Source organism: Dama dama, chromosome 2 (assembly GCF_033118175.1).
Source record: "Dama dama isolate Ldn47 chromosome 2, ASM3311817v1, whole genome shotgun sequence".
Classification (NCBI taxonomy): Eukaryota; Metazoa; Chordata; class Mammalia; order Artiodactyla; family Cervidae; genus Dama; species Dama dama.
Window position 1 is genome coordinate 47,609,887 of NC_083682.1, and position 21,123 is coordinate 47,631,009.

A 21,123-nucleotide genomic window follows, 5' to 3' on the forward strand; every position below is an offset into this window, starting at 1 on the left:
TGTTTTCTGCATTGGCAAGTGGTTCTTTACCACTAGTGCCACCTGGGAAGCCCAGTCTGTTCTACTTAAAGCCAACTCATTGTAAATGTTAATCACATCCACAGATACCTTCAAAGCAATATCCAGACTAGTGTTTGATCAGTAACTGGGCACTGGAGCTTAGTCAACTGGACATAGGAAGTCTGCCTTCACAGAGACCAAACCACAGAAACAGACAGAAGCAACTTGGAAGAAACTATACAGGGAGAGTGCTGCATTAACATATTATTAATATCTTTAGAGAAATAAGAGAAGATATTACAACCACAAAACAGGAGCTGAATGTTATGTGTTTTAAGAAAATAAAAGCTCAGTGAACAAAGTAAGAGCCTTTGGAAAAATTCAGCATATATAAAAATGTCAATAAAAGTTTCAAAAGATGATAAACTCAGAAAGTAAGGCAAAACCCCACAGAGGTGTAATAAAAGAGAGAAAAATAAAATTAAAGAAAATCCAAATGACCTGACATCCAAACCATAAAACTTCCATAAAGATAGAACGGAGAAAATGAAGGCGAGGAAATCATCAATGAAATAAAGACAACTTCCCAAAGTTGTTGCCATTACAGCTTCTGAGTACCCAGGACTGGGTGAAGCAAACCCCCACGAAAGCGTGCCTCACTCTGAAAGCTCAGAGGACTGGGAGCAAGAGAGGGCCTCCCTCCAAACTGTTACAAGAGGAAAAGAGACCAGGTCACACACAGCCTTCACGAACCAAAATGACTCTGGATTTCTCAAAAGTAACACAGAGGGAATTGCTTAGAATGCCATACATAACTTAATTGTCAAAAAAAAAAAAAGTGTAATGATGGAGTAAAAATATGTTCAGCTGTGTGAGGTCTCACTTGACCTCATGCACACCCCTTCTCAGGAAGCTGCCGTGGAAGACATCTAATGACATGAGCACGGTACCCAGGTAAACTCCGACGTAGAGACATCCTGTCTTGACAGTCGCAGTGTGGTGGGGAAAGCATCTTCCTTCGCATCCTGATCTCTGTTCCTGGGATCTGCTCCCTGGGTGTCTTTTTACCATTCTTACTATCATTCATGTCTGTGGTTAATTAGATGAATATTTGTGGGCTAGCACGAGCTACAAACCATTATGTGGCATTTTTGTGGCAAGATGTGTTCCAAGTTCAAAATAACCAATCTGCTAATGATCTTTGGAATTTGGACCCTGTGCAGAGGACTCAGGAGAGTCTGTGCATGCTGAGCGGCAGCAGTGTCCGTGGCTCACGAGCTCCTCTGTTTCTCCAGGTTACCAGTGTACTTGTCTCTCCCAATTCACCGGGAGAAACTGTGAATCTGAGATCACAGCCTGCTTCCCAAACCCCTGCCGGAATGGAGGCTCCTGCGACCCCATAGGAAACACTTTCATCTGCAATTGCAAAGCTGGGCTCACCGGAGTCACGTAAGTGCAATTGTGCAGTTAGTCTTTTTTTACACTGCCTCTTCTTGCTAAGAAAACAAAACTAACTGGGGTAAAATATCCACTACTGATAGGATGGGCAAAGGGTTAATACCTGTACGTGAGGAATGCTTACCAATGGCTAAAATGTTATCAGGGATTATCGCTGTGGAGTGGGGTTATGGGTAAATTACATTTTTACTTTATTCCTCTCTATATTTTCAAAAAGTTATATAATTACTATGTGTTATATAATCTGGAAAACAGTTCTTTTAAAGAAAGTCATCTATGACCCTAATGTTTCCAGTATAATTCTGAGACAGATATGCTATGCATTTCCCCAGAACTCATCAATTGGACTCTACTGCCTAGGGTTTTATGATCATCCTGAGAAACTAAAGACTTACCTTTCCTTTGAAAATCTTTTATTCCCCCAAGAATGAGGGAAATTAAAGGGTCAGCCAAATGGAAAGGGAATGTTTTCAGTTCTGAGTAAAACACCACTTTAACCATCCTTGATGGTTTTAGAAGTGTGTGTGTGTGTGTATATATGTGTATATATATATATATATATATATATATATATATATGTAATCTCAAGCAAAGTGATATTCTAATTACAGATCAGTCTTATGTATTCATTAAAGCAAATCTCCTGAGGACTTTACCAGGAAATACTTAGCTGACTTTGAATCGTTGGATGTAATTTAAAGTAATAAAGCTGCATTTATTTTTAAATACTCTGTGATTCTGACTAATTTCCAGCTGACCTGGCCTCAATCTGTTCACATTAGGGACGTTTGACTACATTTTAAAAGGTGGATTACCAAAGATATACGTGATCAGACCTTTTAAAATGAATATGTCGGAACAACTGCAGAAGTGGAGGACAAGGAAGAAGAAAGACTATATTCTTAAATAACGTTAAACTCAGAGGAAGACTTACATTTGCCTATCTTAACTATACTTAAAACAAGTCATGGATTGCTTTAAAGAGAATAAAGTTGATTTATTTTTCATTAGAATGCTTTAATCATTTTTCCCCCTGGTAATCTGAGTTAGCATTAGCCTTTAATAGAAACACAGGGACGTCCCTGGTGGTCCAGTGACTGAGAAACCACGCTCCCCATGCAGGGGCCCCAGGTTCCATCTCTGGTGAGTTAACTAGATCCCACATAAAATAAATAAAAATAAATTTAAAAAACCTAAGCATAGAATCTGGAAGATAAACATTGCTATGTATCCCTGCACCCACCGCTTACATGTGCCCCATTACCCTTGCTTCCCAGAGAGACCAAAAATTACTGTGTTCATTAGAGGGAAATGTCAGAATCAAAAACTTTCTCCTCCTGGGAAACTCTGTATAGGGTGTCTAGGTTCACAGCTCTTTATCTGCAATTCTACAATCCCCAAAGCTCTAAGAAATAAAAAGATTGAGAATATAATCGTGGCAAACATTTGCTGGCAAAACCAAGCAAATCATGCCGAGGCTATTCTAGTCTTTATTTCCCTCATTTAGTGTGACTATCCATATGTTTCACTGTAGAAACACTGGTATATTTGGTGATAGGTCCTATGCCAGTTTGTAGGATGGGGTGGGTATTTTACATAATATGAAAGACACGTAGTGTATGTCATTTCTAAAATTGCAAAATTTTGCATTCTGAGATCCATCTGGCCCCAAGCATTTGAAGACCAGTATGTCTTCAACAGCATCTCTGGTTTCTTTTTCCATGCCGTCTCTTCTCTCCCAGGACAGCCCTCTCCTCCCCACCCAGCCAGGGAGGTTCAGAGTACGGGAGGGATGGCGCTGGCTGGTTGGTAGGAAGTCCTTCACATGATGAGGACGGGGTCCTGGGTGGGCACATAGAGCCCACGCATCTCCCATGTACCCTGCATCACGTCATTTCCGTCTTGCTTCAGGGGCCCCTCCAGGGGCTTTCTACCTTTCTGAAAGATGTCCGTGTAAGAGCGGACGCCCGCCGGCCCTGCTGTTTCAGGGGGGCTTTTGTCTTCTGTCGCAAAGGTGTGAGGAGGACGTCAACGAGTGCGAGAGGGAGGAGTGTGAGAACGGCGGCGCCTGCGTCAACGTGTTCGGCTCCTTCGTGTGCAACTGCACGCCGGGCTACGTGGGCCAGTACTGCGGGCTGCGGCCGGTGGTGGTGCCCAACATCCAGGCCGGGCACGCCTACGTGGGCAGGGAGGAGCTGATCGGCATCGCCGCGGTGCTCCTGGTCATCGTCGCCCTCATCGTCCTCTTCGTCGTCTTCCGCAAGAAGGTCTTCCGCAAGAGCTACTCCCGCAACAACATCACGCTGGTGCAGGACCCCGCCACGGCCGCCCTTCTCCGCAAGAGCAACGGCGTGCCCTTCCGGAGCCTGCGCGCCGGGGACGGCCGCCACGCGTACCAGGAGGCCGGGCCCCCGCAGGTGCCCGTGCGCCCCATGGCCTACACCCCGTGCTTCCAGGGCGACTCCAGGAGCAACCTGGACAAGCTCGGGGACGGGCTGGGCGGCGAACCCCAGGAGATGACCACCTTCCACCCCGAGTCCCCGCGCATCCTGACGGCCCGGCGGGGCGTGGTGGTGTGCAGCGTGGCCCCCAACCTGCCCGCCGTGTCCCCCTGCCGCTCCGACTGCGACTCCATCCGCAAGAACGGCTGGGACGCGGGCACCGAGAGTGAGTCCACAGGAGGAGTTCAGCAGCATTGCTTCCACTAGTGTTTAGCGGATCTTTGGGAAGGAAAGCGACCCCAGAGGCACAGAGCTCTGCTTAGGACAGGCCCTGACACTGAAGGTTCACACCAGCTCTGAAATCTTGCCCTGGTTCTTATCCCCATTTACTGACGGGGAAAAGGAGGCTTAGAGAACATACAAGGTGCCCACCATCGCAGAGTTTGTAAGAGGCTGTTGGTATTCCAACCCAGGGCTGCTGGCCTCTAGAACCCATGCTCTTTTCATAACAACATACTCTTGGCAGTAAACCAAGCGGCGTAGCCACATATGCCATATATAGGAAGTGTGCCCTAGAGGGTCAGAGGAGAGTATTTCCAGTCTTAGGGTGAAGACTTGAGAGAAGCAGAGGGACATTGGAGTTGGACCATGGTGGATTAAAAGTCCAGGAGAACAAGGGTGTTCTACATAGAAGCACAAATTCAGAAGAAGAGCAGGTCCTTCTGTTTGGCTGGAACGCAGGGTCCGGGAGACAAGCAGGAAATGTGGTCCAGGCCGCATGCTAGTGTTTCCCTCTCCTCTTGGCCTCCTGGAGCAGAATTGCAGGCGAAAGGAAGACCCACAAGTGCAAAGGCCCTGGGGTGGGAAAGACTTTAGTATATTGAAGAACATAGGCAAGGTCAATGTAGTTGGAGCTTGGTGAGCAACACTAATGCAGGATTTTAAGCAGGAAAGTAGCGCAATATAATTTCCACTTTTAAAAGATGGTTCAGACCAATCCATGGAAAAGAGACTAAGCAGAAAATAAGCGAGAAGGAAGCAGTTAATTGGCCTCTACAAACATCTAAGTGAGAGGTGGTGATTGTTTTCCCTGCTCTAGTATCAGTCAGGCAAGCTCTGTGGTATCCTATGACTTTTCATCAGGCCTAGTGGCTTTATATTCAAGAAGCAATAACATCCTGGGTGTTTGGAGTTTCCAAAGGCTGAGGATATAGTACCCTGATATATGTTGGAGCAGAAGCAGGCGGGGTGGGGGGGGCTGGTTTTAAATGAAGCTAGAAAACACCTGTAGTCAGGAGGTAAAGGGTTCCTCCATGGAGGAAGGGGGCATGCCTCTTGGGGTCTTTAAGCATGAGTAAGATTTGGGAGGAAACTATCTGAGAGGGCCTTCTAGAAATAGGAAGCAGCTCAGTTAGTGTAGGGGACACAGAAGCGGTTTCCTGAGGGGTGTCTAGCTCTGTTGTTTAGGAGGAAGGCAAGGCTAGAAGTAAAAGTTTGGATGCCAGCTACAGTCAAGATGATTGAATCTCTGAGAGTGTGAGCTCACCAAGGGAGCAGGAGCAGAGAATATGCTCAATCTGGGCCACTTGCAAATACCTGCATGTGGGAGGTAGGCAGGGGCTAGGGCCAGGAAGGGAAACACACATGGGCCACAAAGAGAGAGCCGGAAAAGCGGAAAGGGCAGCGAGCAGAAGTTAAGGGTATCAATAAGGTCAGCAGGGTTCAGTCCCATAAAACTATCCAGGAGGATACAGTCTTACACAGAAAAAAATAGATATACTATGCTTACCACCTGAAAGTTTCTTAGTGATCTCAAGAATGTTTCAGTGAATCTTCAAGACAGAGTCTAGTGTGCAAGGGTTAAGGACGAAAAGATTTGGTGAGAAAACAGAGGCAGCAAATGATCATGAAAAGCCGCCACTGCGGTGTGCTGAATCGTTCCCTTAAATCCCACGCTGCCCCACATGGGCACCAGTTGGAGGAGGGGGGTGTGAAATAACTTGCCTACATTTAATTCCTGGGTCGGGAAGATCCTCTAGAGAAGGGATAGGTACCCACTCCAGTATCCTTGGGCTTCCCTGGTGGCTCAGCTGGTAAAGAATTCGCCTGCAATGCGGGAGACCTGGGTTCGATTCCTGGGTCGGAAAGATCCCCTGGAGAAGGGAAAGGCTATCCATTGCAGTATTCTGGCCTGGAGAATTCCACAGACTGTATAGTCCATGGGGTCACAAAGAGTCAGACACGACTGAGCGACTTTCACTTCACTTCATGAGCAGTAACTAGGAAAGAGAGGGACAGGATTTGAACTTGGTGCATCAGGTGCTTTTACCAAGACTACTCCTGGAAGTTTTACAGGGAGGAGGAAGAGGCACAGGAGAGGGAGGGTCTGCTGATGATGGCAGAGAGCCTCTACCCATGCCATTCTAGTGTGCCCCCATGGCTGAGTCCACCGTTAAGGAGACACACTTATACTTCAAGTAGTTGCCCTTGGGAGAAGGCAATGGCACCCCACTCCAGTACTCTTGCCTGGAGAACCCCATGGACGGAGTAGCCTGGTAGGCTGCAGTCCATGGGGTTGCTAAGAGTCGGACGCGACTGAGCGACTTCACTTTCACTTTTCACTTTCATGCATTGGAGAAGGAAATGGCAACCCACTCCAGTGTTCTTGCCTGGAGAATCCCAGGGATGGCGGAGCCTGCGGGGCTGCCGCATGGGTCGCACAGAGTCGGACATGACTGATGCAACTTAGCAGCAGCAGCGGTCACCCTTGGATTTTACCCATAAATATATTCCCTCTCAAGTTATCTGTAGAGTTAGACTTCACTGCAGCCTTGCTAAATCCTCTGGTTAATGGAAAGCCTCCTTTTACTTAGCAATGAAAAGCCGGGGGCTTAAATAAATGGAGGAGTGCAGAGAGGAGTTTCTGCCCAGCACTGTGCTCACCAGGGCAGGTCACCTGGCATCCCCTCCCTCCCGTCAGCTGTGTTCACAGCTGAGCCTGGTGCCCACTTTGTGCTTTTCCAAGGCACGTCTTGTTTTCTGCGGTATGGCTGCTGACAGGTGAGTTTCTCCCTGGCGTCTCTCTCCACTTAGATCCACTGTTTATCAACTGATTGCTTTGCTGTGGCTCCAGCATCTGGTGGCAGAGGCCACACCGCAGTGCCCGCTCCCACCACCCTGGGTGGAAGAAACGGTGACCTCTCTAGTCACGGAGAAGCACAACCGTTCCTGAAGCACGAGGCCCCCTCTCTTGGGGCCATCACACTGCGGAATGATTTGAAGTTTTCCCGCTGATCAGTTCCCTGCCCCTGCTTCAGGATGTGACAGCTTTATTTCCAGAATCCACCTCAGGCCAAAACTCACACAGCCCTCCAAAGTATTGTTGAGTTTTTATGGAATACATTTCCTCCTTTGTTAAGCAAGGCAGCGCTAGCTGGCAAGACAGTCTCTGGGTGACTAATTCATTTTTCACTTGACGACATGGAGACACGGGTTGTTTCCACCAAATAGGAGGGTAGCCCTGTAGTGTGTGTGGCTGTGTGGTGTCTGTTGGGGTGTGTGTGCAGGCTGTCTTTGTGTGGCAAAGAAAGGGGAAGTGTGTGGCTAACAGCACGTCCACACCACCGACTGACTGCCCTCCTGCGAGCGCCGCATGCTGTCACTCCCAAAAAGTGGTGTGACGCTGCCCTCTAGAAGGCCACACGGAAAACTTCACTCACTCCCCAGAGAGGAAGTTTGGAGACCTGTAATGATATTCTTCCCTATAAAATATTTATACCCCTATTTTAAAAATAATCTCACTTAACCTGGTGTTGACACCACGTCAGTCCATGCAAATGATTTAAATTAACTCTGAATGGCAAAACCCAGCCCACTCCATCCTCCCTTCACTCCTCACTCAGTCGCTCCCCTTTGAAGACAGAACAGCACTTTCAGCTGTCAGCTATTTGGAAGCTCATTTGCCACGGGTTAAGGGTTTCAAATCCATAATGTAAATCTCTTGATTGACAGACCTTTGCCCCTGATGGCACAATCAATTTTCTACTGTGTGGCTAAATTCTTTTCTCTAAGCAGATGAAAGTGCCCCAAGAAGTGAACTCTGGCAGGGGACGGGGCTGGAAATATGCACAAGATAACCAGTGTCATTTCTGCTTTCTCTCTGGCTGTCCGTGAAGACAAAGGGGTTGATGACCCGGGAGAAGTGACCTGCTTTGCAGGCAGTAATAAAGGCAGCAACTCGGAAGTGCAGTCCCTGAGTTCCTTCCAGTCGGATTCGGGCGATGACAATGGTAAGAAGTCCCGGGATTTGTTTCCCCCAAGGACTGTGTCTCCTGTGCTGGCAGCTGCTGGCTGAGGAGAGGGTGATGGGACCTGTTTCGTTTCCTGACCTGATCTTGGGCTTCTGCCCATGCTCACAGCTTTTTGGTGAACTCCACTGTTGGGTGTTTTCATAGAAAGAGCAAAGCTCCCATTGAGCTGCCCCAGCTGTGAGCAGGCGCAGAAGGAGACAAGGTTCCCCCAGACCTCCAGTGATGCATCCTCTTTGACCTTATTCCAAAGAATACTCTCTAGCAAACTGTGATTTATTTCCTTTTTTAACTCATGATGATGTCTTCACTCTTCACTCTACATCCAACCTCCCCATCATTAGAAATTAGTTCAGAGGCAAGACCTCCTTCCAGTAGAATCTGCTTCCCAGAGAGGTGGTATCTTCATTCAGTTGACAACCCCTTATAATCGCGTGGGGTCATGAGCTTTTGGAGACTCTAGTAGACATGATACCTCAGCTCCTTTGAGAAATGCACATGCACCCAAAATGGTACATCGAGTTCAATGTGGCTCATGAACCCCACTGACTCCAAAGCTGCTGCCTCTACTGCTTATGAACCCCTGTTTATGGAGAGGGCATTAATTCTGGACTCAATCTTCTGACCTTGAGGAACCAGGCTTGGAGATTGGGTTGATCTCCCCCAGGAAGGGAAGGGGAGCAGAAATGGTCATAAAACAGTGAGAATTTACCACATGGTGGTGAACCAAGAATAATTTCCAATAGTCATCAATAGACAGGCAACCTTAGTCTTAGTCTTAGTATCTTAGTAACTTAGTATCTTAGTCTATACCTATGCCATTTTCCAGTTTGTCAACAATTGGTAAAAATTGAATATGTATTAATTTATGTCATCATTCAACCCTAAACCCTTGCGGAGTTTCTCTTGAGCACTGACTCCTACACTGGGCATTCTGTACCATGAAGTACAAAATGAAAACAACATAGTCTTTGCCACCCCCCCAATTCCACCCCACAGGTAGAGATAGAAACGGGGGAGCCCCAAGACCGTAACATCAATCACGGAAGTAAAATAGTCTGCTTTCCCCATCACTACCCCCAATCCCTCCCACTTCCTTCCCAAATCCCTGGCCCTCCTGAGAGGTGCAGAAACCATTGGGCAACAAGCCACGCTGACAGCAGACTTCTTCCAAGCTATCTCAGAAGGTCAGAGGCAGGTCTCCAGATCTGTTTGCCTTGGTGTTTACCCCCCTTCTTCAGCCCTAACCAGAAGAAGAGCTGTCTCTGGTTTGTGTTTTGTCTAGAAGCACTCAAAAACATAGTGTTTCCATACTCCAGACAGCAACCAAGTGATGAGGTCTGGTTGACTACTTTCACAGTTTCTGCTTCATGACATACTTGGGCTTTCATGCTTAGCATTCTAGGCTGGTCCATTCTAGCAGGCTTCCTAAAGTGTTAGGAATTTTCTACCAATTAGTTTTTTTTTTCCCCTCTTTCTTGTTTTTTAAATTATGAAAGTATGATAACACATGTACAGGAGACTTGGAAAATACAGAACAAAATTACAGATAATTTCACTATATATTACAATTTTTTTAAGTAAATTAAGATTTTTAATTTAAGTTGGAGTTTCAATATCAAACTCTCAGAAGTTAATAGAATGAATATACTGAAAAGTAGAAGGATACAGTGGGCCTGAGGGCTTCCTTGGTAGCTAGGATGGTAAAGAATCTGCCTGCAGTGAAGGAGACCTGGGTTGGATCCCTGGGTCGGGAAGATCCCCTGGAGTAGGAGACGGCAACCCACTCCAGTAATCCTTGCCTGAGTATTCCATGAACAGAGGAGCCTGGAGCGCTACAGTCCACGGGGTCTCAAACAGTCAGACTACAACTTAGCAGCTAACACACACGTACAAAGTAGACTGAAAAGCACCATGAACCAAGTCAACATAATTAAGATTTACACAGTTTTCACACAATAGTAGGATACAAATTCTATTCAAGTTCCCATGGACTATAAACTAGGAGACACTGGAATATATCCAGGGACATTAAACAAGGTACAAAAATTTGATGGTCCAAAGGTATTGAAATCATACAGTCTGTTCTCCTAATCACTGTGGAATTATGTTAGAAATCAATATCAAAAGATATTTGAAAATAACCCATATATTTTCAAGAGTAATGTGACATTTACCAAAAGAGATGTTTGACTTAGCCTTTTACCGATTGGTTTAAGCCTGATCACCTCTCCAAAAGCTTCTGGTATCAGATGCTAAGGCGACCCAGGTGGGCTCAGAAATCTCCTCCCCATTTTCTGACTGTTTCAGAGGCGAAGCTCCCATCTACACTTTGCGGGTGGGAGCTGGGCCTCGGGTCGCCCCAGGCTGCCAGTGGCACCATCTGAGTGTGAAACCATCAGTCCTGCAAAGGTTATTGTTCATCACTGGCATTTGGCTCAGAGCAGCGTGGCTGACCAGCAAGTAATTAGCCCTGGGAATAGTGAGATCTTCCTCGGAGCCTTGGGAGTTACTAATGAGAAATTAGCATGAGCTTATGAGCCTCTGCCTTCCTAGACTGAGTTCACTGGGCCACAGGTGTGAATTTATGACATGGCAATTCCTGCAGTCATGTCTTTCAGGAGGACTGGCCCTGCATTTGCTCCGAGAATCCCAGGGGATAACAGTGTCCACTGTAGTCCAGTAGATGGACTATGGGAAACGTTGGGTATTTGCGTGCTGTACCTTTGTCGTTGCTGTGCTGTTGTTAAGAGTGTACGTTCAGAAGACATAACTAACCTGAAACTGTCCTTCTCCTCCCCCCTGTCTTCTTTCCTGGCCACAAGCATCCATAGTGACTGTCATTCAGCTTGTCAACAATGTAGTTGACACTATAGAGAATGAAGGTATTTACTGTTTTCTTCCGTAGCATTTCTTTGTGCAATTACTGTTTTAGGAAACACTGCTTCCTTGTTACTTTGAAAAAGGGACGATTTTGTTTTAAGTATAGTTGTACAGTATTATATATGTTTCAGATGTACAACATAGTGATTAATACTTTTTGAAAGTTATACTCCATTTATAGTTATTATAAAATATTGGCTATATTCCCTGGGCTGTATAATACATCCTTGTAGCTTCTTTATTTTATGAACTAAGGGTGATTTTAATCAGCTGGCAACAGTAAAAAGGTGGTTTCAAATGAGACACTGAATGTCTCTTTCTGAATTAGAGTGAATTTTACAATTTTGAAAAAAAAATCCAGTTCATGATTTTTTCAATATGTGAGATACTCTTTTTACAAAATCCCTTCCCAGAGAAGAGTAGCCACTTAGTTGAAATCCAGATTAATACTAAGTTCGTTCTTACATTCAACATGTATTGATTGAGCACCTATCATGAGCTAGGGATATTTAAGAAATCATTCAAAGCTACAATATTATGGGGATTGATTTCAATCAAGTAACTTGTATTAGTGATTTAAAACTATTAGGGTCTGCTATAGATTTTTTTTTTTTTTTTAATAACAACAGGGAGAAATAGGCATTGTTAAGTCATCTAAAATGGCCTGTTGTACCCTCTTCACATGCCTCGGACTGTCAGTTTCACTTCTCACTTTGTGTTTAAACAGTGTCTGTCATGGATCAAGGACAGAACTTCAACCGAGGTGACGCTGCCACGCCCCCAGCACCAGATGCTCCTTATGCATTAGAAATTTCTGAGTTTGCCCTTACCCTGTCCGTCTCCCTCCATCGTTTCTGAGTGTCTTTGACCTGCCTTTCGCATGTTCCAGGTGTCTTGTGTATTGGCACTGGGGGTGAAAGCCTCGCCCACATCTCCCTCCCCAAGTCTCTCCTGGCCCCAGTCATTCATTCATTTGCACGGCGCATCTCCCGCCCTCCTGCGGCCCACAGGAAGACTGGTGCATCTTCCCTCTTAGAGCATGTTGCCAGCCTGGCTCTGCACTTAGCCTGCGGCTAGAAGGAGGGAGTGGAGGGGAGAGCCTTCTAGAACTGTTTCCGCGGCGTGCCCGGCTCACCAAGGCTTATGCCGTGGCTGAGCGGGAGACGCGGCAGCAGTCAGGCCTCCTCCTCAGCGCTGCCACTGCCCGTACCCCGCGGGCGAGAGCACGGCTGGCCCGAGAAGGGCCCTGTAAAAAGCATGGGGCTGCGCCTGGCTTCTCAGCTGTCTCCTGGGCATTGAGTTGCATGCCAGGTCCCCTGCCCGCCGCTTTCCGCGCCCTGTGCCCAGCGCCGCCCTGGAGGAAACTAACTGCCCCGGCTTCCCTCTCGCAGCCTACCACTGGGACACGTCCGACTGGATGCCCGGGGCCCGCCTGTCCGACATAGAAGAGGTGCCCACCTACGAGAGCCAGGAGGGCGCGGCGCCGCCGGGCAGCGCGCGCGGGCTGGAGAGCGACTACTACCTGGGGGGCTACGACGTGGACAGCGAGTACCCGCCGCCGCACGACGACGACTTCCTGGGGCAGGACCCGCTGCCGCCGCCGCTGCCCGAGGACTTCGCGGACCAGTACGACGGCCTGCCGCCCGCGCGGCCCGGCTCGCTGGCCGGCACGCTGAGCCCGGGCTGCAGGAGGCGGCCGCAGTTCCACCCCAGCCAGTACCTCCCTCCCCACCCCTTCCCGCACGAGACGGACGTGGGGGGCCCGCCCGCCGCCGGCGAGCTCAGTACTTTCGCGGTGAGCGTGAACGCGGGCGCGGAGGCCGCGGCGGGCCCCGCAGACGGCGCGGCCGTCCCCTTGCACATCGCCCGGGGCCCCTCGTCCTCCGACGTGTCGGCCAGCTGCGGCTTCGACGACTCCGAAGCGGCCGTGAGTGACTATGAGAGCGTTGGGGAGCTCAGCCTTGCCAGCCTCCACATTCCCTTTTTGGAGACCCAGCAGCAGACCCAGGTGTAGAGGCGGGGAGCCCGCGGGCTGGCACAACGCGCAGAGACCGGCGCGGCTCGCGGCTCCGAGCAGCAGGCAACGCGGTCTTCTCAGCGGGAAACTCCTTCTCCGAGTCCTACTGTCACGAGCAAGCTCGACTCCCAGTGGGTGAAAAGGAAAGGCTCAGAAATTGTTTCTGAGAGGTGACCCATCGCCCGGGCAGCGCATGTCTGCCTACATGACCCAGAAGGTGCACCAAGTTTTCCCAGGGGAAGCGAGCTCCGCCGTGACGTTAGACGCCCGTCTGTCTGCTTTCTGCAGTCTTGTGCCCTGCCAAGTGTTACAGCGTCGGGCCGGCCCTTGCAGTATTATTAACTGGCAGCAAGCCAAGAGGCTTTGTTGCATGTAATTTTGAGCCAATGGGGGGAAATGAAAACAGTAGTTATGACTGTTGGAAAAGTTAGTCTCTTAGGCAAAAGAAAAGAGGAACGACCATTACTAAATAAGAAAATGGGCTGAAGCCTTTCAAATCAACTTTTTATTTTTTTTCAAATAAGCTACCCAATTTTCAGCTATAAAGTTAGGTTTGGGTAACATGTTTAGTATGCCCAGTTATTTTTGTTTGTTTGTTTGTGTTAAGCATCTGAAATAATATAGTTGTATTTTATGATCATTGAGAAAGATATCAATGAAGAGGAATACTTGAGATATCTGGGTTCCACTTTGTAGGTAGAGGGGAAGGTTAACATTGTGCAAACATTGGAAAGAATGTGATTATCTGTCTTTGTGTTTTCCAGTAAATATTCTTGGCTGTAACTACAATTTTAACATTGTGGCAGAAATTGGCCTTTGTTCTAAGAATCAGGAAATAAAGAGACAAAAAAAGGAATATTTTAGTACATTGTTCCCTAGAATGAGAGACATTGAGAGGTTTAAGCAGAATTCACAAATTCAAGGAAAAAAAGAAAATACTTCCAAAGTTTTCAGCTAGATAATCACAGTTCTTGATAAAGCAGATAAAAGGTATGTGTTTTAAATTGGTAGCGTCATCACTATAGATGCAATTTTGTTTTTTAAAAAAAGGAGAAGAAAGATTAGTTATTGTGTATAAATTATAATAGTGTGTGTGTCTGGGCCTATGTACAGATATGTGCTTGCACTCAGTAAGGCTGCTCTTGAGGAGAAGTGACAGGAAGGTTTTAGGATACAACCTATGTTAAAAATCCTGCCAGCAAGGCCAACCTTCCAATTTCTCTGATCTTAATATTAGAGAAACACCAAATGCCATATTTTATTCCGATTCAGTTAACTTTATTTTGGTATTGCCGTTTATATTAACTTGAAGCAAAACTGTGCTTTTTTAAGGAAGAAGACAAAACAGTATTTTGTTATAATTTTTCAGAACTAAACTCTTATTTGAAAAAAGTATAAAGTTTAGCTACACCCTGCCTTTTGGTTCTCCTCTCTTCTGACATGCGGGCTTTGACCTTGAGTTTCCTCAAAATTGCCAGGAGAATCATCTGACTGGAAATACAGTAACTCCAAGCTTAAAGTTGATGAGCTGAGTAACTTGACTCTTTTGCTTCAGTCAGATCATGGGCACGTGCACAGAGGCCATGGTTAAATAAATGCATATTTGCACTCTCTGCATATGAGCGAATCTCTGTGTCCACAATTTCTGGTGACATATGGCGTTGGTGTGTCCACCATACCGTCCTGAATCTGTGTCTCATCCACTCAGACGTTTCAGTCATGTTCAATCCACTTCTTTGTAGGAGTCAGTGTTTCCAAAAGTTTGTTAAAACTTTGTTAAACAAACAAAAATTCCTTTTCATTCTCGAGCTTCCTGAATAAACTGTACACTCATACACTTCACAGATTTTTCAGCTTTTCTCCTCTTCCTATCTCTTAGTCAGACCTACTCATGGAAACATTATCTGCACCGTGGTCTTGAAATAAATGAATTTCACTAAGGCTGCTTGGGAGAATGAAATCTTTGGTATTTTTCTTATGTAAGAAACCCATTTGCAAGAATCACAGAGAAAATGACAAACTAATGGTCTAGAATAGAATTGCTGCTACACTTTCTATAATGCAGTGGCATAAAAAACAATCAAAGTAAAACCAACAATTCATTTCTTGCCCCAGGAAATATTAGAAGGAGATTAATGCCGATGAGTCAGTCCTGCTTGCACAGCATACCCTCCAGGCAGAGTGCCCTCGGAACCCAGTAATGAAGGAATAAATAGATCCTAATGCTGTTGTCAAGTCACCCAAGAAAACTGGGCCCACTCTTGGCTCTGACCTATATAAAATACCTCTTTCTTCAGGATATCTTCCCCTGGTTTTCTTCAGAGTAGCTCTGCAGCTAAATGTATCCCAGACAAGCGTGTGTTATGTTTTGATCAATTACCTTTAAACACATGATATCTTTTCACTTTCTGGATAATTAGCTTTTCCTGTAGATTCTGAAATGGTTTGCAGCCAGCAGGCCAAGATGGAACTAGGTGGGTGACCAGTGATTTAGGAGCTGGAAGGGTGCTTAAGATCTGCTTATCCAATCCCCTTATTTTATAAAAAAGGAAACATACCCAGATAGGGGAAGGGACTCACCCAAGCTCACATAGGAAGTTAAGTAGCTGAACAAGAACTAGAGCTCATCCGTTTGACCAGTATTGTTTCTGTTACTATTATTCACAACTAACCTGCCTGGGGCATGGTGTCTGCCTGCTTCTGCTGGAGCTTTTGATTTTACCCCATTCCTGCTTTGGAATATACTAGAAGAGAGAACTCATGGAGAGTATTTCTCTGGAAGCCTCATGATCTTAGATTTTTTTTTGCAGCCCCCATAGGAAAGGTGCAGTTACAGAATTCATACATTTCTTTGGACATCTATCAAAACTGCTTTCACCAAATGAATGTTTTCTAAAATGAAGATGGAATGATAATTATAAAATGGAACTCAAACTGATCAGTAAGTACAGTAAAACTTACCTACCAGGTCCATTTTTCTTTTTTCTTTCCTCCCAGCCCTGGTATTTATTCCTACCCATTCACCCTGATGAACCACATGGGAAAGATTTAAGCCAATTAGTGTCTTTCCCATACATGTTTTCCTAACATGTATGTGCTACCTCTGGAAGCCATTTTCCATAGCCCGTTGTAGGCACTTTGCTTGTATTGCACACATTCTGGTTAGGTGGAGATTAGCTGGACTAGTGATGCTTGTCATAGAGTCAGCAGACGCTCTGAGGCTGTAAAAGATACAGAAGGTAGGTGTTTAATTTATTTGCTTTCTTCTATGAGGATTTTGTTTCCGAGTTTCATTCCATGCCAACTTTCCATGTACTCCTATCCTGCCAGTTCATGAAATGCCAGTTGTAGAAGATTTAGTGATAGGAACGAGTCAAGTCCATGCATGTAAGATTTATCCTATCAGACAATCGGGGTGAAAACCTAGAAAGGGAATTGATGCGTTCCTGGAACTTTCCTGGAACCACTCTTGGGAATCAGTAGCAGAGCCTGGGGAAAGAGAGCAAGGAAAACACTGTCAGCCAATTCCTGTTTACTTACCACCACCACCCCCACCATCCCACCCCACCCCCGCCCCCGCTGCCCCGCTGATGCTCGAGTCTACATGATAGCATCAGGGAGACGAGAGACAAGCAAACTAGATCACTTAGGACCCAGGGACACCTCCGTGGGAGAATTCGGGGAGCTCTGGCACGGGTTGTCCAGGTGATCGTCTGGTCTCTCCTCTCTGCTGCCCTCCCAGTGCACAGATATTGCTAAAGTGGTTAGGTTTTATGATTTTGTTTTTAGCTTCCAATCATGGGAAATGGAGATGTGAAGAGGCATTTCTTTCACGTCATCATTTTGTGTGGTCTGTGAGAAGGCGGGTTCTGTGTTTTTGCTGGGCTTTGTCCTGCAGCGTTCAACTGCACATTATTCTGGTGGAAATCCACAATGTCTTTAAGCGTCTAGTCGTATAATTCTAGGATTTAAAGTTGCCATATGTGGATTTGGCATCAGTTAATATTTAGCCAACTGGCTAAGAGATAGGAAAAGAATAAGATTTTCTTTCCTTATGTAATAATGAAAAGCAATAATTACAAATATGTAATATTACACAAAGGCCATAATTAGTCTCTTCCAGTGTTTAGAATGCACTCGAGAGTCGTAGAGGCGTTTGGAGTGTGTTTGGACCCATCAGTATGTACTGTAGTACCCTTCTGGCAAACAAATCCCTGAATTGCTACTATTGAACAATTTTATGAGCCCATACTACTGCATTTTGGGAAGTGACAAATGTGTTCAGATGTGTTCAGAAATGGAAGCAGTTCTTTTTAAGCACTGTATCAGAGAGATTGTCATGTAAATTTACCTGTTACAAACAGGCTGGTTTGTAAAAGATGTATGTTTCAGTGTTAAAATGTTTATAAAATTGTATATAATGGTTTCAATTTTCCAGGCTTTTGTAGATATACTGTATTTGATGCCTATCAGGATTCTTTAATTTGGGGGGTTGAATATAATTCTAAGTCACCCATGCTGTTGGTCTGCAAACTATTGAGGTAACTGCACACACACACATAAAGCATTTTAGATTTGAAAATGATGTTTTTGAATCATTTCCAAATGTACTGTAGCCTTTCTTTGGTTTTACTGTTTTCATTTAACTTTCTCTGTTTCCAAGAAAATGTTCCTGTTGACATTTTAAAAATCAAGTGTGTTTTGCCCAGTTACTAAGTACCTGATTTGTATGCCATCTCAGATTCAGAATGAAGTGCATCGTTTCTTCACACTCACGTACACTCACCTCAACTTGCACACACATCACACACCAAACCTTATGCAAAGGGAAAGCAAACACTTAAAGTGGATCCTGCCCCATATGAAAATGGATTGTTTCTGCATATAATGCTGTTGGCAGTGTTCAGTCTCGTGTTCTTTTTCTAAAAAATGAAAGAAAAACAAAAAAGATGACAAAAAAAAAAACCTCACAAAAACCGAACAGTGTACAGGTTTGTAACTGCCAAAATTTGATGGTTAAAACAAATTTTCAAGTAAAAAGAAAAAAATGAAACTATCAATCGTGTCGACTTTTTTTAAGTGTTGCCTTTCATTTGTCTTCAGTTAATTTGCTCACGTGGCAATTATATTTCTAGGGATAGTAGTTTTCTCAGAAACTTCTTTCTCCCATAAAGACTTCCATGGGCTCTGGTGCGAACCTACATTGAAATTTGATGTAGCTTCTTATTGGGTACCATTGCCTGTAGGGCTTTCTCCTGATGGGAATGAAAGCAGTGCTGGATCATTGAGCCACATCTCTGCAGAAATCTTTTGTAAATGTGTCCCCATGCATTCTAGGCAGCTTTACCAGCAAGCCTCTTTCTAAATAAATAAATAAATCCAAAAATTGGGGGCACAATTAGCACCTGAATTTTCCTCCAAAAAGTAGAGCTCTAGACAATTTTGTACACGGACTAAAAGTCAAAATATATACAAGAGAAATTGAGGGGGAGTGCCAAATTGATCTGGAGAAGTGACATTACAGGATGCTAACTTGAGACCAGAAGGGACTCCAAAAGGGGAGGGACAGTCCCCACCCTGCCTCGGCGCGGGAGGGCCAGGCCTGCTGTGAGAGCATCCCTGTCTGAGCAGCAGCGGCACAGAGGCGTCTCCCCGGGCACTGGGAGGCCCCGGGGCTGACCCTGCCCGCACTGGCAGGCCAGCTCCGCTGGCCCCTGCCTGCCCAGGATGCTGGAGCCCCAGCGCCACGCTCCCCTGGCTGGGCTTTTAGTCTCTCCCGACCGAGTGGGCAGAGCTAGACGTGCTGCCATCCTCCAGTTACTTGTCCATCTGTTGCAGGAAGGGGGACCCCTTCCAGGGCCTGAAAGTGGGTCTCGTCTAACACTCAGAAATGAATTGTCTGAGGAGACACACGTGCTGATGAAGCAAGAGGTTTTACTGGGAAAGGGCACCCGGGCAGAGAGCAGGAGGGTGAGGGAACCCGGGAGGACTGCTCTGCCACGTGGCTTGCAGTCTAGGGTATTATTACTAGTTTCTGGGTTGTATTTAGCCAATCGTTCTGACTCAGAGTCTTTCCTGGTGGTGCAGGCATCACTCAGCCAAGGTGGATGCCAGCGAGCATTCTGGGAGGTGGTTGGACACGTGATATCTCCTTCTGACCTTTCCTGAACTCTTCTGTTTGGTGGTGATTTATTGGTTCCGTGTTCCTTACCAGAACCTCCTGTCCTAAAACAACTCCTGCAAATAGTTACTATGGTGCTGGCCAGGGTGGGCAGTTTCAGTCAGTGTGCTTCCTCTAATGTATCCATGCATTGGTAGGCAGATAAACAATCAGATAAAAGAGGGGGTGCACCAATTTGCCAGCTTTGCCCACTTCCATGGTATTGATGCCAAAAACTTAGCCTCTGGGCACTGGTGCTGAATCAGAGACACAGTTTTGGGTGAAGTGGAAAACAATAGCTTTATTGCTTTGCCAGGTAAAGGAGGCTGCAGAGGGCTTATGCCCTCCAAACTGTATGTCTGGGATTTGGTGAGGAGTTTGACAGCAGTGGTTCAAGAATAGGTCTGCTGATAAGGATCAGTGTGTTCGGGGCCTGCCCTCCTTCAGTCTGGTCTCAGGTGATCTGTTGATGAGCTTCTGTGATTCCCAAGTTATCAATCTGTGACCTCCTCACTGGAATGAAGACCGCTTCATCAAGTAGTTAGCATCTTCCATTCCTTAGGGGTTCTAGTTCTACAGAAGAGCTCAGAGACAGTGTGTTCTTTCTTCAGGTGGAACCAGGATCCTGCCCCAAGGCTACAAAATTATTTCTTGGCTGCTACTCCTTTGTCTCTGCATCCCTTCCCTTGCCAGATTAATAACTGAAACTGCCCTTTGGAACTTGGGGAAGGCTGTGGGGCTAAAATCTACTCCCTACAAACTAGGAGCAGGGGCCACAGAGAGGGGCAGGGGACACACATGCCCAGGAGCCCTGCAGGATTCTGCTCGGCTTCAGTACAAACACTCGTGTCATGGCTGGCTTCAGACCACCAGGATAATATGAACCAGCTCACAAGCTGCTGGCTCTGGAAACCCCATCTGAGCCAATGTCAGTAGAGCCCTGGCTCCCCCACTGGATCAGAAGCCACCTGAGGGCAGAGTTGAGTCTTTACTGTCTTTATTTCCTGGGTTCCAGCACAATACTGGGCTTCCCAGATGGTGCTAGTGGTAAAGCAGCTGCCTGCCGATGCAGAAGACATAATAGATGAGGGTTCGACCCCTGGAGGAGGAAGTGGGACCCCGCTGCAGTATTCTTGCCTGGAGAATCCCGTGGACAGAGGGGCCATGGGGTCGCAAGGAGTCAGACAGGACTGAAGCAACTTAGCACTCACGCAGTGCAGTACTGACCCTCACTAGACATTCTTGATTGAGAAATTAATCAATGACATCTCCAACTAAATTCCCGTGATCTTACAAACCCTTCCTTATTTTGGTGAATTTAGTAACTGCAATAAGAAAGATGTCAAGAGAGGAAAGCACTGAGAATGCTCGAAGTCTCCTGCCCTTCAATCCAACAACACGGGGATGTGCTCATGAATTGAGCGCAAAGAAAATATTCATGTTCATGACTCTCCTGTGGCCACTCTTAGCAGAAAGAGAATGTGTTTGAATCTCCATCCTTACCTCCAAATGGGAGGGCCACCGCCACCCAGAGATGTCAATTAAGAAATAACATTGGTCTGGCTGGGGAAAGAGATTTTTTTATGTCAGTCTCCATTCTCTGCTGTTCCTTTGAAATAATGGGACTGGGTCTTAGCTTGGAAACAGATCTCTGTGGAAAGGCCACTTTATTTGTCTGGATCAGGTGTGCCCAAGGCACACCTGATTCAGTGAGTCCCTAAGATAACTGGCGACTCAGCACAGAGTTATACTCACGACTATAAAATAGTCAACCAGCGGGGAGCTCAACAGACATTCAACATCCAGGGTTTCACTGAAGGCTGGTCTTGTCAGCACCTCTGCCTGGGATGTACCAAA

The 21,123-nt window shown here is 46.2% G+C and overlaps 1 protein-coding gene across 2 annotated transcripts in view; it reads left to right on the plus strand.

Moving 5' to 3' along the window:
* Positions 1-18,123, plus strand: part of FAT3 (FAT atypical cadherin 3) — a 622,988-nt gene extending 604,865 nt beyond the window's left edge. The window contains exons 22-27 of one of the 2 annotated variants that reach the window (XM_061120597.1): positions 1,296-1,449; positions 3,473-4,125; positions 8,075-8,188; positions 11,032-11,091; positions 11,817-11,852; positions 12,481-18,123. In XM_061120597.1, the coding sequence (XP_060976580.1) occupies positions 1,296-1,449; positions 3,473-4,125; positions 8,075-8,188; positions 11,032-11,091; positions 11,817-11,852; positions 12,481-13,103 (1,640 nt within the window). In that variant the 3' untranslated portion in view covers positions 13,104-18,123. The remainder of the gene's footprint in view (positions 1-1,295; positions 1,450-3,472; positions 4,126-8,074; positions 8,189-11,031; positions 11,092-11,816; positions 11,853-12,480) is intronic. The other variant, XM_061120607.1, reaches the window with a different exon arrangement.
* The last annotated feature ends 3,000 nt before the right edge of the window (positions 18,124-21,123 follow it).